The sequence below is a fragment of the Rhinichthys klamathensis genome, unplaced genomic scaffold (genome assembly GCF_029890125.1).
Source record: "Rhinichthys klamathensis goyatoka isolate OS25496 unplaced genomic scaffold, OSU_Roscu_1.1 h1tg000254l_1, whole genome shotgun sequence".
Classification (NCBI taxonomy): Eukaryota; Metazoa; Chordata; class Actinopteri; order Cypriniformes; family Leuciscidae; genus Rhinichthys; species Rhinichthys klamathensis.
This window is the reverse complement of record NW_026606776.1, coordinates 4,428,926-4,445,163: the sequence shown is the minus strand read 5'-3', so window position 1 is coordinate 4,445,163 and position 16,238 is coordinate 4,428,926. Positions and strand designations below refer to the sequence as shown.

At 37.0% G+C, this 16,238-nt stretch overlaps 1 protein-coding gene across 2 annotated transcripts in view; it reads left to right on the top strand.

The window, feature by feature from the left end:
- Positions 1-16,238, top strand: part of dock9b (dedicator of cytokinesis 9b) — a 93,696-nt gene that overhangs the window by 74,598 nt on the left and 2,860 nt on the right. The window contains exons 38-50 of one of the 2 annotated variants that reach the window (XM_056266816.1): positions 3,708-3,844; positions 4,262-4,368; positions 4,465-4,602; positions 5,242-5,424; positions 6,402-6,515; positions 6,819-7,034; positions 7,245-7,302; positions 8,639-8,745; positions 10,159-10,281; positions 10,399-10,512; positions 11,845-11,991; positions 13,942-14,152; positions 15,771-15,961. In XM_056266816.1, the coding sequence (XP_056122791.1) occupies positions 3,708-3,844; positions 4,262-4,368; positions 4,465-4,602; positions 5,242-5,424; positions 6,402-6,515; positions 6,819-7,034; positions 7,245-7,302; positions 8,639-8,745; positions 10,159-10,281; positions 10,399-10,512; positions 11,845-11,991; positions 13,942-14,152; positions 15,771-15,961 (1,846 nt within the window). Of the gene's footprint in view, positions 1-3,707; positions 3,845-4,261; positions 4,369-4,464; positions 4,603-5,241; positions 5,559-6,401; positions 6,516-6,818; positions 7,035-7,244; positions 7,303-8,638; positions 8,746-10,158; positions 10,282-10,398; positions 10,513-11,844; positions 11,992-13,941; positions 14,153-15,770; positions 15,962-16,238 lie in introns of those variants that run through there. The other variant, XM_056266814.1, reaches the window with a different exon arrangement.

The window sequence follows — 16,238 nt, the reverse complement described above, 5'->3', positions numbered from 1 at the left end:
ATTTGTATTTATTTATTATTCTATCTTTGTGGATTTGCTAGTTCACGTGACATTTCGCGTCACTCGCGAGTCGCGGCAGCATAACTGTCTCCTGCACGCGAGAGGAGAGAAGGAGAAGAAAGGTCGTAAATGTCAGTTCAGTTGTAAGTTCATTCTTTATGTGCGTATGGTGTGCGATGTGTATTGTCTATTATGATATTGTAATCATTGTTTTAACAATGTACGAGGCACTTCGAGCTGACATCGCATTTGTCTCGTGCTTTCACTGCGTGATGTGTGCAGTGTAACTGTTATGTCCCCAAATTAGTTTTTGTCTTATATTTATATCATATTATGTTTTTATATTAGAATATCACATCAGAAAGAGTGCCGTTTTCCCGTGCACGATTCCAAGTGTGATATTTATGTTGTACAACAGTAAAATTAACAATAAGTTAACATTGAGTTACTTTTTAGACACAATATTGTCAATATTGTTTGTTTTCCCTTTATTTCGCCGACTATCATTTTAAAATGAAACCGTAGCAGAGTCTCAATGCAACCGACAGCGATGATTTCTTGATTGAAATCCGCGTTTTGAACGAATCACTCGCTTCTTTCCCGAATGAATCAGCCGTTTGAACGAATCGGTTGAATGAATGACTCCCTCAACTCACTTACTCACAACAGTGATTTGCCGCTGCGGTTTCATATTTAAAGTACCCTTTAAATAAAATGTTAAAATTAGAAATCATTTCATGTTTAAATATTGAATATTGATTTAAAAATATATATCTCATAGCTTTATTTATGCAGTTGTAAATGGAGTGTAAATATATTAATGCCACTTCTGATGCCGCTTCTGTCACCTCTGCACTGCAAAGATGGATTTTGATTGAATGATCTAATTTGATTGGTAACAGTGGTACTGTATGATTATTATATAATTAAGTATTATTGTATAATTACTGTATAATTTAATTTGAATGATAGTATTTGACATTAAAGGTGATGCATAACTCTAAATAAGTTTAGAAAAAATGTCCATATATAGGTGAAAATGCCCCTGAAAAAATCAATTTAAGGTGGCAAATATTGCCCCTTAATTAATATATTAATTTCTGTCACTGCTGTGAACTGACCACTGCATAGAATATGAAAAATATGAATATATTCGTGAGTCAGCTGTGAACAACAGACCTAAACCAGCCATGGCACCAGCACAAAAACACAATCAGTAAAATATCATCTAATTATTATCAACAAAACGTTGAAAATATCAATATATATTTTTGTCAATACTGCACAGCCCTAATGTACGGTATTAATTTTGATTTCTTCAGGTCTTAAAAGGTCTTAAAAAGCCTTAAATTTGACTTTCAAAAGTGTGCAGGAACCCTGCCCTAATAAAGAGAGAGAAGTGAGGCTTATGCAGGGCACTGGAAGGGCCAACAACATGGCATGTTGGTAGGGATCCCATTTCTGTCGGATCCCTCCGACGAACGTTAGAGTGACCGACATGAAAGGGAACGTCTTGGTTACATATGGTAAACCATGTTTCCTGAAAGAGGGAATGGAGACGTTCGTCCCGTCGCCATGTTGTTGTACCAATCGCTGCAGACGGCCGGGTCCCTGTCTCGGCTCCTCAGCGAAATGCAAAGATGCGTTGCACCTGCTGCTCATTATAGACCCTTATGTACCTGTGTGATAGAAGCAGCTGGCGCAATTATCGCATGCCAATGTGCATTGGCTCGTTTAGTTTCTTTTGAAGTAGATTGATCTCTCTGCGAAGATCCCATTTCTGTCAGATCCCTCCGACAAACGTCTCCATTCCCTCTTTCAGGGAACGTGTGTTACCATACGTAACCGAGACGATTTCTGAAGGATCATGTGACAATGAAGACTGGAGTAATGATGCTGAAAATTCAGCTTTGCCATCAAAGGAATAAATTACATTTTAAAATACAAATATTATTTTAAATTGTTATCATATTTCACAATATGACTGTTTTACTGCATTTTTTTTTAAATAGCCTTGGTGAGCATTAGAGACTTTAAACTTAAAGAAAAAAAAAAAAAGTAACATCCCCGAACTTTTGAATGGTACTGTACAGCCTGTATAATGCAAAGAGGAACATGGTCTAAAAACCCTTCACCAACATTCTACTCTATGTGGACCTCAGGGTAAAAATAAAATAAAATCTATGATATGACCCCTACATACTTGTATTTTTATACTGTATATATATATATATATATGACAGACAGCTTACTAGACCTCAGATAACTGAGGCTCAGATAACTGAGGATTGGATAAAAGATATTGAAAATAAAAAAATTGTTGGAACAGTATTGTTAGATCTGAGTGCTGCTTTTGATGTACTTGATCATGAAATTTTGTTGGAAAAGTTAATCTGTTATGGTTTTGAAACATCTGCTATTGAATGGATTAAAAGTTATCTTGCCAATAGGGAGTTTATTGTAACATTTAATGGGAGTAATTCTGATATACAGACTCTCGATTGTGGTGTGCCACAAGGGAGTTGCCTTGGGCCGCTTTTGTTTTCTATCTTTACGAATGATCTGCCTTTTGTTTTAGAGAATTCCACCATGGCCCTATATGCAGATGATTCTACAATTTACACGTCCGCGCAAACCCTTGTTGAACTTAACAAAGTTTTACAAGTTGAACTGAAACTAATTGAAAATTGGATTAGGGACAATAATATGGTGATTAATGCAGAGAAAAGTAAATGTATGGTGCTGGGATCCAAGTATTTGTTAAAAGATCCGCTTGTGTTGAGTCTGACTGTGGGGGGTATTGTGATAGAACAGGTTACGGAGGCGAAGCTACTCGGTGTGATTGTTGATAATTTGTTAAATTGGAATAGTCATATAAATCAAATATTATTGAAAATGGGCAGGAATCTGGCAGTTGTTAAGCATTGTAGAAAATTTATTCCAAATCGAGTGATGAAAATATTAGTAGAATCCTTAGTTCTATCACATTTGGATTATTGTTCAATTATTTGGTCAAGTACAACTGAAATGAACTTAAGAAAATTGCAAGTTGCTCAAAATAAAGCAGCTCGGGTAGTTTTAAATTGCCCTTTTAGGACTAGTGTTAGAGACTTGAATACTAGGTTAGTTTGGTTAAGTGTAAAAAGTAGGATTAATTATTGTATTGTTAATTTTGTTAGAAAAATTATTGTTACAAAAATGCCAGAAGTATTATACAGCAGACTGTCTTTTTTTAGTGCTGTGCATCAATATTCCACTCGTCAGTCAACAGAGAGTCGCTTTTTGTTACCTTCGTGTCGAACTAACCTTATACAAAGGACGGTGCTGTATAGAGCAATGGTGGCATGGAATTCTCTTCCGCAGTTTTTGATTTTGGGAATGAATGCTATGAATTTTCGTAAAAGATTAAGACTTTATTTATTTACATTTGAATTGTGATAATGCATATTGTAGAGCTGTCGTTTTTGTCGTTTTTGTTGTTTTATTGTTTTTTCTTTTAGTACGTTGTTGTATGGTTATGTAAGAATGTGTACACTCCATTTTTGTCTATATAATGTACGGTTTTATGTTATACGAATATTTTTTTTGTTGTTGAAGTCTATAGACCCCAGGAAGAATAGCTTCTGCTTTTGCAGTAGCTAATGGGGATCTTAATAAACTAAACTAAACTAAACTAGACCTCTCATAAAGGCTTTGTTTTTCCTCAGAAGCCAGGAGGGGGTGGGGTTTATAGCTCCGGACAGGAAGTCGTTGACTCTTCCTGTGTCTCGTAACAGAGGGGGCGTCATGCACACACGCTTACACCAGCTGGGCAACCTGGAGAACGCACACACTTTCAACCACAGTAAGACACATTAACACACATTCATTTCTTGATCACTCATCCTTCACAGCCTATCTAAAATGAACATTTAGAAGAACTTGATATGCATTGACAATCATGAAAATTACACTTTGTATGTGTATGTTTCAGTCTGAGAATTTGTTCTTGGGATCTTTGTAGAATAACCGGTAAGAGCTTCTTGGGTTTCAAGGGAACCAAAACAGCACTATGGATATTTTACACACGTCATCCTTTGCGCAATTTTGGCACACCTTCAATGCAGAATAAATTAAGTTTTGCAGTCCAGTGGTTCCCAAGTACTCCCAACAACACTGTCTTCCAGGATTACCCAGCTAATAGGGAACAGTCTCAGAACTTGGGTTAACGTTTTTGCCAGGTTCACTTAAAGTTATCTTTCTTTTCCTCTTTCTCCTCCAGCATCTTGCCATGGTGATGCTGACGCGTGTCTCCTGGAGGCTAACGTCTCAACGGAGGTGTGCTTGACTGTGCTGGACACACTCAGTGTCTTCATCATGGGCTTTAAGGTGCTGACAACAAGTGGAAATGTGTGTTTATTAGTACAAGTGAACAAAGTTTAGTTCTTCCCTGAAGCACTTTCATATTAAACCATGTATCCACAGACGCAGCTGTGTGCTGATTTGGGTCATAACCCGCTGATGAAGAAGGTTTTCCAGGTCCACCTCTGTTTCCTTCAGATCCCCCAGTCAGAGACGGCACTGAAGCAAGTCTTCACCTCCCTACGTACCTTCATTTACAAGGTACCCTTACTGTTGATTCATGGGATATGAGAGAAGAAAAATCCCCAAAAGACACCGTTTTAAATACGTAAACTTCCGGAGACCACCAACAGTGCACCGGAATCTGACAGTTTTCAGTTAGGAATGGTTTATTCAGGGATCAAACAAGCAAAATAGTAATAGCTAACAGGGAACGTTCTCAGAACTTCAGTCACATAGTAATCCTGGGTCGACATTCGTTTCAGTAACATAAGGCAGAGAACATTCAAAAGTAACATTCCTATAATGTTTGAAAAATGGAATGTTCCCTTAACATTTGCATAACCAATAAAAAACATTTTTAAAACATTTAAAAAATTGCTGTTTTGAACATTCAGAAATGATAATTTTCATAACTTAATGGCAATGTTTGCAAAACGTTCTGAGAACATATTTTTGCTTGCTGGGTAAAGTCAGTAAAATAGAATATTTTCTGATATACTCTCACCAGCCTTTTGTATAGCATTTCAGTCAATTTACACTTCCTGCCACTGATTTTTGTATTGTGTCCACATAATTATGGAATTAAATGTCCAACATGAGTGTACGCATCGTGTTGTTCATTATTTTTTTTAATAAGCCTCATCCTACACTACATGTGTCTTTTTCTCTCTTTCTCAGTTTCCCTGTACGTTTTTTGACGGCCGGGCGGATATGTGTGCCTGTTTTTGTTATGAGATTCTGAAGTGCTGTAATTCCAAACTGAGCTCCATACGCAGTGATGCCGCCCACCTGCTCTATTTCCTCATGAAGAGCAACTTTGAGTACAATGACAGGAGGTCCTTTGTCCGCACACACCTGCAGGCAAGAGAGGGGAAAGAGGGTAATGGGTGAGGTGTCAATCTAGAGCAGCGGTTCCCAACCTTCTTGACTCTGAGGACCCCCAGTGTCAAAGAAAATATTTGAAGGTCCTCAAAGATATTAAAGGGATAGTTCACCCATTGTGTACTCACCCTCAAGTTGTTCCAAACCTGTATAAGTTTCTTTTTTCTGTTGAACACAAAAGAAGATATTTTAAAGAACGTTGGTATCAAGACAGTTGACGACATCCATTGACTTCCATAGTAGGAAAAAAAAAATTCAATGGGTGTTGTAAACTGTCTGGTTACCAACATTTTTTTAAATATCTTCTTTTGTGTTCAGCAGAAAAAAGAAACTCATAGAGGTTTGAAACAACATAAGAGTGAGCAAGTGATGACAATTTTCATTTTTGGTTGAACTATCCCTTTGACGGTATTCAGACTTTTATGTACAGAACATACAAGAGAGGCAATACATATAACTATGAATAATTAAAATAATTACATTAAATAATTCCAGAACTTTCAGTAATTCAATGTTCTTCAGGGTTCAATAATACATTTAAATTCATTATAAATTATACATTTTCTTGGCTTTAAGATTTTATACATTTCTGTGACTTTTTCCAGGTCAAGAATTCACACTTTTAAAATTCCATCAAATATCCAGGTTTTCCAAGACTATGAGAATCCTGGTTCTTAAATATAACCGGCAGTTGTTGGGGAAACAAATTACAATAAACATATAATCTTACATCTTGCTTTAAAACTTGTTTTGTCTTATATATAATAATTTTAAGTAATCTTTTAGCTCACTTGGAAGTTTGATGAGGCCCCTTAGTTTGTCCCGGGCCCCTTGGTTGAGAATCACTGATCTAGAGAGCTCCTTTGCAAGTTCATCCTGACCTTTTTTTTCTTTTCAATATTCGGACATAATCTGTCTAAAATACCTTCCAATGTATTTCTAAAATAAATTCTCAGGTGGTGATTGCAGTCAGTCAGCTGATCGCTGATGTCATCGGGATTGGTGGGACACGGTTCCAGCAGTCACTGTCCATTATTAATAATTGTGCCAACAGTGATAAAACTGTAAAGGTAAAACCTTCAGGTTATTTCCTTATTTTGTTTCATTTGCAAAATAATAATCTATTTAAAAATAGTCTGAAAGATCAGATTTCAAAATATATATACTTTACAGCATACATATTATTATAGATTGCTATTTAAGTAAGTAGCATCTGCTAAGAAAATCAATGTTAACAATAAATATGGATGTTAGAATAACACTGAACACCATAAACTAGTAGATCATCAGCTTTTCATATTCAAATCACATGTATAAGTCACATCAGATGTGACTGTTTGCTCATCCTGCACTCTCTCTTCCTGTTGCCCCAGCACACTGCTTTTCCCTCGGATGTGAAGGACCTGACCAAGCGGATCCGGACGGTACTCATGGCCACTGAGCAGATGAAGGAACATGAAAAAGACCCAGAGATGCTGGTGGACCTGCAATACAGCCTGGCCAAATCCTACACCAGCACCCCGGAGCTGCGTAAAACCTGGCTGGATAGTATGGCCAAAATCCATGTCAAGAACGGAGATCTGTCTGAGGTAAGCCAGCCAAATAATGCTAATTAATAAATTAAAGGCTCTTTAAATCCATAAATTACTTATATTTTAAGATCCTTAATTTAGCTGTTTATGCGCTGTATTTAGTTTAACATTTCATTTAGCATCAGTTTGTTTGGTGGTGCAGTAAATCAATGGTTGGTGGATAATCTGTTACTCCAATGACATCATCAAGGGCTTATTTTTCTTTAGGCAGCAATGTGTTACGTGCATGTGGCAGCACTGGTGGCTGAGTACCTGAAGAGGAAAGGTGAGGGGTTCACTAGGGGGCACAGTAAACATAGTTTGCATGTACTGTACTAGAGTCAGAAATAAATAAAAAATCAATCAAGATGCGATATTTGGAATGGAATTTAGATGCATTTTTGCCTTATGAGGGCATTTAAACACACTGTTATCTATTTGTCAAATACTTTGTTAGTAAAATCAAAACAAATGTCACATTTTAAACAATTATGGCTTGTAAAGAGTAGCTAAATGTATGTGTTACATGTTCCTTGGTTTTGTGTTTCTTGCTTTTGTTATTTGGACTTTTATTTTGAAGTGTATTTTCTGTCCTCATTGTTCCCAGTGTTCACTTCATATGTTTAGTGTACCCTGTAATGTGAGGTGTTTCAGAAAGACGGAGAAGAGGATTCAATTGCAACATAGAACATTTATTAATAAAGTAACAAAATAAATCAAATCAAAGGGAGACAGGAAAAAGTATATCCAGAGTATATCAGAACACGGGGCAAGGCAGGCAAAACAATACTGATAACAATGCATATGATACATCCACTAAGGACACACTGGGGTATAAATACACAGGGTAACAAGAGGCAAACAAGGAGCAGGTGTGGTTAATCAATCACTATGGTAACAAGTGGGAACAAAGTAAAACAGGAACTAAACATAGGAAGTGAACAATGGGAACAGATAATGCACTTCAAAATACAAGTCCAAAAAAAAAAAAAAAAAGCAATACAAAACCAGGGAACGTAACAGTATGAAATACAGTATATGATATATTAATAGGTTTGGTCAAAAGAATGAATCATAAAAAGTTTTGGAACTATTTTATTAGCAATAATTAATTTGTAAGAATTTCTTTTCATTAAAGAACTTGAGCTCTATGTTTTGGCTGGCTTGTCATTATGTTTTGAAGGCTGTGATAATTGAGCTTATTTTTCTAGTATTCAGGTAAAAGGTGATTAAACATTTTCTCTTCCTTGAATGGACGCACACACACACACACACACACATATATATTTATAAAGGCGTCTTGTTCAAGGTTCAGCTATATTTTGCAATCTGGAGTTCTTTGTGAATTTCTTTTACAGGAGGTAATCTCTGTGTGATAACAGCACTAATAATGCAGGGTCAAGAAATAGTGCACATGTATGCACACAAACACACACACTCACATATTATGAAATGTGAACATTATTTACAGAGGGTATTCTTGAGGTGTGATCTTTCTCTTAACACCTAGTGTGTGTGTGTGTGTGTGTGTGTGTGTCCAAATGCCTGACCTTTTGTGAAAGTTTTGCAGTTTATTAAACCTGCTTTAACCTATTCCGCTTGCTATATCTTCTCCTTGGCAGGAATGTTTCGTCAGGGCTGCTTGGCATTTCGTGTGATCACACCCAACATCGATGAGGAGGCAGCCATGATGGAGGATGTGGGCATGCAGGACGTTCATTTCAATGAGGTTCAAACCAGCTTGCTACTGATCACATTTATGTAGTTCATGAATCACGGCCCTCTTCCTTGATGAAGAAGCACTGGAATGAATTCAAAACTCTCCTTTAAAACAACGTCAGTCAAATGTTCTCGTTTCTTATCTAATCAGTATCAATTGTCCCTGTCCAGAGGGTGTGTTAGTAAAGGAAGTCCAGATAATGAGCCTTAATTAGCCCTGAGAGTCCCTCATCCCTGTGAATAGTCAGTTTGCGCATTTAACTCTTTGAGTAACATTTACATTTTGTTCGGTGCATACACTTGTGATAAAAGATCGTCTTTGTGATCGGAGTTCATCAAATGCTTTTGGACTTGTTGGAGTGGAGTAAATGTCCTTCGATTGCTTCAATGTGCATGTGGTGTATAACCAGCAAACGCCCAATAAACACGCTGAGATGAACCATATCACTAGAGAAAGGCCCTCACCTGTTGTTAACACTGAATCAGGCTGGTTAAACTAAAGCCCACGGGAAATCAGTTCAGTTCCCATAGTGTGACCTAGTGGTTAAAGATCTGGATTGATAGCCAAAAGGTTGTATTTTCAAACCCATTAACATTGTGCCCTTTAGAAAGACAGTTGGATTAAATTAAATGACAGATTAGTTCTTAGAACAGCAGTTTTGTCACAATTTGTTGTGTGAAAATAAGAAAAAAAGGTTCAAAAGAATTCAGTGGGGCAGTACCTTTTCAAAAGGTTCACCTTTGGACCTTATTTACCCCTAAAAGGTGCATATTTTTAGTTAGGTACATATAAGTACTACATATTAGTGTACCACCCCAAAGGACAGCTTTTGTATCTTTTTTTCTGAGAGTGTTGCATTTGGAGGCATCATGTAGGTGCATTGATGTAGAGATTAGGGATGTACCGATATTAAATTTTTGGCCGATAACCGATAATTCTTTAGATTTGAAAGCCGATAGCCGATAACCGATATATTGGCCGATAAATCTACATCCGATTTTTTAAAATATATTTTGAAATCCAAAATCTCACCATTAAAAGCCATGTCCCAAACACACAATTAGAATGTTTTCATTATAATTTTAAGTAGCCTACAGTATATGACAGACTTGCGCTGTACATGTTTTACATAACTGTATTTTCCTTTTTTGAAATGATTCCAATCATATTTCAAGCAGTTCAAAACCATCATGGCGAACAGTGCGCATCTGAAGTGTCTCAGCGGAAAGAAATTATCCATTATTTATCGGTTTTAATATATCAACCAAATTTTCTTATCGGGCCGATAACTATAACATTAAAAATGACGTATATCGGCCGATACTGATATTGTGGCCGATATAGCGTGCATCCCTAGTTGAGATACAGTATTGCACATGGCTATGTGAAAGTATGTAATTATATATGCATGTCTATCTGCAGGAGGTGCTGATGGAGTTGCTTGAAGCTTGTGCTGATGGTTTATGGAAAGCTGAACGTTACGAACTTATTTCAGATATATACAAACTCATCATCCCAATTTACGAACAACGCCGAGACTTTGAGGTGCGCACACACACTGTTTATGTATTATTGGAAATTCAAATTTAACATTTACCAGAAATGTAGTATATACTCAAATGTAGACAGTATGAATGTACATAGCTTTGTGCTGTTGTGTAGAAACTGGCCCACCTGTATGACACGTTACATCGGGCTTACACTAAAGTGATGGAAGTGATTCATTCTGGGAAGAGGCTACTTGGCACCTTTTTCAGAGTGGCATTTTTCGGCCAGGTAAGATACAACGTTTTTACCAGTCCAGCTAACACAAAACAGTTTGAGGATTGAGCTGCACAATAGGAAAAATATAGCTGTATTTTATTTTAAAGGGATCATATCATGTGGTACCAAATTGTCCTTGATTTTTATATATAAAAAAAAATTGGTTTGACTCAAAACATTTCCTTCCCAGTCCAAAAACAGGGACAATCTATTGAAACTTCTTGTTTCAATAGATTTCTGACCAATTAAAAAAAAAAAAATCAAAAACCCCAAATATAATATAGTGTTTGTGTTGCATATGTGTTTATTCGGTTTTCAGAAACTACCAGAAAAGTTTTAAAAAAGTAGAGAGGGTGGAAAATGGTCACTTAAAACGAAACTTTTAGGCAGGAAATACACATTACGATTGGACTTCAGGGAGAAAATTCAGTGATAAAAATGTATGATGTGACCTCTTTAAAAATAAGCATTCCTGTATGCATGATAATATACCCTGCATGATAGCTTGAGTCTTTTTCAAAGCATGTCTAAGTCATTGTGGGTCTCAGTTAATCAATCTTTTCTGCTCTTTTTTTTCTTTCCTAAGGCTGCGGTAAGTGTTGTTGTGGACTGTGTGTGTGTGCTGTCCCACTCATTGTCAGGCAAAATTTTGCTTTGACCATAACAGTCTCACTAAACTTCTGCTTGTTTGTCTGCGTGCATAATGCTTTTGGTTTAGAGGAGGAGAAGGCCTTTTTCTGTGTGCTGCTAGTGTCCTTCATCAATCTTTAAACGCATAACACATTCTCTCATCTGTACATCCTGTCATTTCTTCATTCCGGGTTGAGCCAGGCAGCACTCTGACTCATTGTTTACTATGGAAGCCATTTTTCAATGGGTTCAGACCATAAAAATGAGCTAGGCAACACTTAGTGAGCTCTTTCGCTATACGCTGTGCCCATTAACCTCACAGAAGCTATGCGATTTTATGGCTTGAGCTGTTTCAGTGAAAACACAGTGAAAGCTTTGTGTGCTGCGTAAGTGCTGATGTTTCAAAAGTGTCTATGTCAGACAACAGAGAATAAAAGATAGCACTGATTATTTAAGGATAACACGAATTCTATGAATTGCAAGAAGAAATATATTCATAGTCTGAGCTCTGCCATGGTGTGTTATCAGGATTGCTTTGAAATTCTGAATACATCTGAGGTTTTTAAGACAGTTAAATGTCAAAGTGTGTGGCCATCAGTCATAACTTTTCATTTCCACTTGTGATGTAGTAGAGGTTTGTTGATTATGGGATTGAAACCATGCTGGGAAATATGTCACACATAGATTGTGATGGAGATGTTGTGTGTGTTTCAGGGTTTCTTTGAAGATGAGGATGGAAAGGAATATATCTATAAAGAACCAAAATTCACTCCTCTCTCAGAGATTTCCCAGCGTCTCCTCAAACTTTACTCAGACAAATTTGGCCAAGAAAATGTCAAAATGATCCAGGACTCCGGCAGGGTGAGCACGTGCACACTCATATTTTCAGCATTCTGTGAATAGGTGAAAGCTCAGGCAACTGACTTTAATCTGAGCATACAAACATAGATTACACTAGCACACACATTCACTGGACTGGTAAATGGACTGCATTTATATAGCGCTTTCACAGACCCAATGGCCACCAAAGCGCTTTACAATTTGCCTCTGTAAGAAAACTGTATGAATTTCTTTTTTCTGTGGAACATGAAAGAAGATATTTTGAGAAAAAAGTCAACAAGCTCTTCAAAATATCTTCTTTTGTGTTCCGCAGAAGAAAGAAATGCACACAGGATTGGAACCACATAACATGACAGAATTTTCATTTTTGGGTATCACTTTAAAAATGAAGGCAACAGTTAGCATGTCTTAAAATGTCATGTTTTCATGGTTTAGCTAAAGCAGGGGTTTTCAAACTCTGAAAAAAAGTTCTTTAAAAATGTAAATAAATCAATAAATATCTTATTTGAGAGTCCGTGGCCTTCAAATATTTGAAAACTCCTCATCTAATATACATTTCTATGACAAATGCTTATGTCATGGAGAGCAAAGTGCTCGTTGACAATTCCACCACGTGATGTGTTGAGCACTCATCATCACATTAACACTCATCAGATAGAAAACATGCGTGAAACACACACAGACCTCAGCACTTGGTTCATGAATAAAAACAAGGTAACATTTAATGAATCAAATTCATTAAAAGTGTTAGGAACAAGGAATAAACTTATCTTGACGTTGCAAGACAATAGTTTTCTAGTTTCATTTGACAAGTTAATTCAAACAATGTAAGCATATTCAAGGGATACTCTACTTTTTTTGGAAATAGGGTTATTTTACAACTCCCCCAGAGTTAAACTGTTGAGTTTTACCGTTTTTGAACCCATTCAGCCGATCTCCGGTTCTGGCGGTACCACTTTTAGCATAGCTTAGCATACATCATTGAAGTGGACAAGACCATTAGCATTTCTCAAAAAAAAAATGACCAAAGAGTTTAGATATTTTTCCTATTTAAAGCTTGACTCTTCTGTAGTTACATTAGGCTGATATGGCTAGGAACTATACTCTCATTCCTGCGTAATAATCAAGAAACTTCACTGCCGTACCATGAGAGCAGCAGGCGTAATGATATGACGCAGCGCCTGAAAATAGTCCCCAGCTCCGTAACTTCCAACATGACCGGGACTAAGTGCCTGCGACTGCTGCACTCATGGTACGGCAGTAAAGTTTCTTGATTATTACGCAGGAATGAGAGTATAGTTCCTAGCCATATCAGCCTAGAAAATCGCAACTTTACATTTTCCGTCGGTCTTAGTGCACGATGTAACTACAGAAGAGTCAAGTTTTAAATAGGAAAAATATCGAAATACTTTGGTCATTTTTTTTTTTTGAGAAATGCTAATGGTCTTGTCCACTTCAGTGATGTAAAGTGGAACCGCCAGAACCAGAGATCGGCTGAATGGATTTAAAAACGGTAAAACTCAACAGTTTACCTCTGGGGGAGTTGTAAAATGAGCCTATTTCCAAAAAAACTGGAGTATCCCTTTAAGTATGTATGGCCCATTGCATGCTGGGAAATAGGCAGCATCCACAAAACCATTTTTTTGGTTCAAAAATGAATCCAGCTCACCTGCTATGTTTGATGGGTTGACTTCCGAGTATATACTATAGAGTATGTAGTAAAATAGAAAAGCTATATCAAGATTTTTTACTTGATCCATCCAAGACTCATTTTTACAGTGTTTACACAAGCACACACAAGAAGTTCATTGCACCATAAGTTTCGACAACAGACCTCCTGATATGCAAAGTTTCCAGTCACACCTTAACCTCAATGCACTTACAGACAGGTTTTCTGTTTATTCATGCTTCATCAGCATTTTACTGGTCTCCTCCCAGCCTAACCTTTGACCTTCTCCTCATCTATCTCAGGTGAACCCTAAAGATCTGGAGGCAAAGTTTGCCTACATCCAAGTGACGCATGTGACGCCATATTTAGAGGAAAAGGAGGTGGAAGAGAGGAAGACTGACTTTGAGAGGAGCCACAACATTCGCCGTTTTGTGTTCGAGACTCCATTCACAGAGTCAGGCAAGAGGCACGGTGGGGTCGAGGAACAGTGTAAACGCAGGACGGTTCTCACCAGTGAGTGATCACTACCTCTGACCCCACAATGGTTACTGTTGTGAAAAAAGTGCACATGAAACATACAGCAAGAGTGAAGAGGTTTACTTCCATACTTCTATATTGTTAACTTCCATTAACAAACCCGTAAAATCCTTACGTTTCCGCTTTTCCACTATTGCAAAAAGTTGTGCCATGGTGTGAAATGGTTCCAGTTGCGCATTTTCACTTGAGCATGGTTAGGTAACCTTGCTCAACCATGCTAGTAGAACGACTATAGTGATTTGATGATATTTTTCTAGGATATTACAGTATTTTTCTATATCCTGTTTTCATTAGCCAGGTATGTTGCACTAGCTAACTCATCTTTTACTCCTATAATAATATTAGAAACTTTGAACTTTCTGTATGATGTGATTATCCCCATAGCACGCTTGCTCCAATGTTTACTTACAGTATTAAGCCGCTACACTTGTGACACTGAGGTAACATACATTCTAATCCTGAGTTCGTTGCACTAAAATGTAAAAAAGAAAAGCAACTGTCCCAGCTGACCCAGATCAGCATGATTTCACAAAAAGAAATGTTTGGCCCAATGGTGGAAAAGAGTTTTATGGTTAATTAAGCAGTCAAGCAGTTTGATGTTTCAAAAGATGATTCTTTTGTTCACCAAGGCTCCATTTATTTGATTAAAAAAATACAGTAAAAACTGTTCAATTCTGAAATAGTATTACAATTTAAAATAAATGTATAAATATATTAAAAAAGATAACGGTTAATTTATTCCTGTGATGATAGCTCAATTTTTAGCATCATTATTCCAGTCTTCAGTATCACATGATCCTTCAGAAATCATTCTAATATGCTGATTTGATGTTCAAGGAACATTTCTAATTTATTATCATAGTTTATTTTTAAAAATGTGCTGCATTATTTAGTGTGGAAACTGCAATTGTGTTGTTTTTTTCAGGATTCAGAATTTTTTGGAAATAGAAACCTTTTGTAACACAAATCTATTTATTGTCATTTTTGATCAATGCAATGCTTCCTTGGTGAAAAGGAACTTTGAAACAAACAAACAACTTTTGAATGATATTTTACATGTTTTACCTCAATCCATAACATCCATTGATTTTATTGTGTTTACCATATAAGTGCACCAGTAGACAGGGAAACACATACAGTAGTCTATGTCCTTGGCCTCCTAATGGTTTAATACATTTAACCAGCTAGTCCAGGAACAATAATCTTTATTACATTTTGATCTGTACTTCCTGTATTAACACTGTACACCCTGATCTTGAGCGGTGGTGTTCGAAAACAAATAATCAAAGTCTTCTTAATCTCAAGTTTACTGTTGTTCAGTGCTATAAAAGCAACCAGGAAATTTCAAAGTTTAACCCCGATCTTCATCTTCTCATAAATTTTCAGATCAGATCTGGTCATTGAGGCAGAATGACCTTCTTTGAGAGTGTGTTGTAAATAAAACACTTTTCACAGTTTCAAGGTCTGCCATCTACAGGGAACATAAACCCTGATTACTGCACAAACATGAGTAGATTTCAGATGGGACCTTAAACGTACCATTGCATCCATTTTATGTTTATTTACTCTTTCTTCTCCAATCGTTGTGTTTCAGCTACACACTGTTTCCCGTATGTGAAAAAGCGCATAGCAGTGATGTATCAGCACCACACAGACCTGAGCCCCATCGAGGTGGCCATAGATGAGATGAGCGGGAAGGTGGCGGAACTCAGAGCCCTCTGTGCAACCAGTGAGGTCGACATGATCCGCCTGCAGCTTAAGCTTCAGGGAAGCATTAGTGTACAGGTGTGTGAGACACAAATGAACCCTCATAGGTCTGTTTCAAAAGCACCCTAGGCAACATTTTAGGCATTCATACAGAGCCTGTGGCAAAAGTTACGCTGCATTATAATAAGATTCTTTGTTTTCCTCTGGCACTATTAAAAAATGTTTTTGTTAATTGAAATAACGCTACAATAAAATCATCATTGCGAGTTTACGCTTTGTAATTACTACAGTTTTGCAAGTTCTACAAGCACGTAAAGGCTTTTTATAGTTCAAATCATTACGCCAATTACCACAT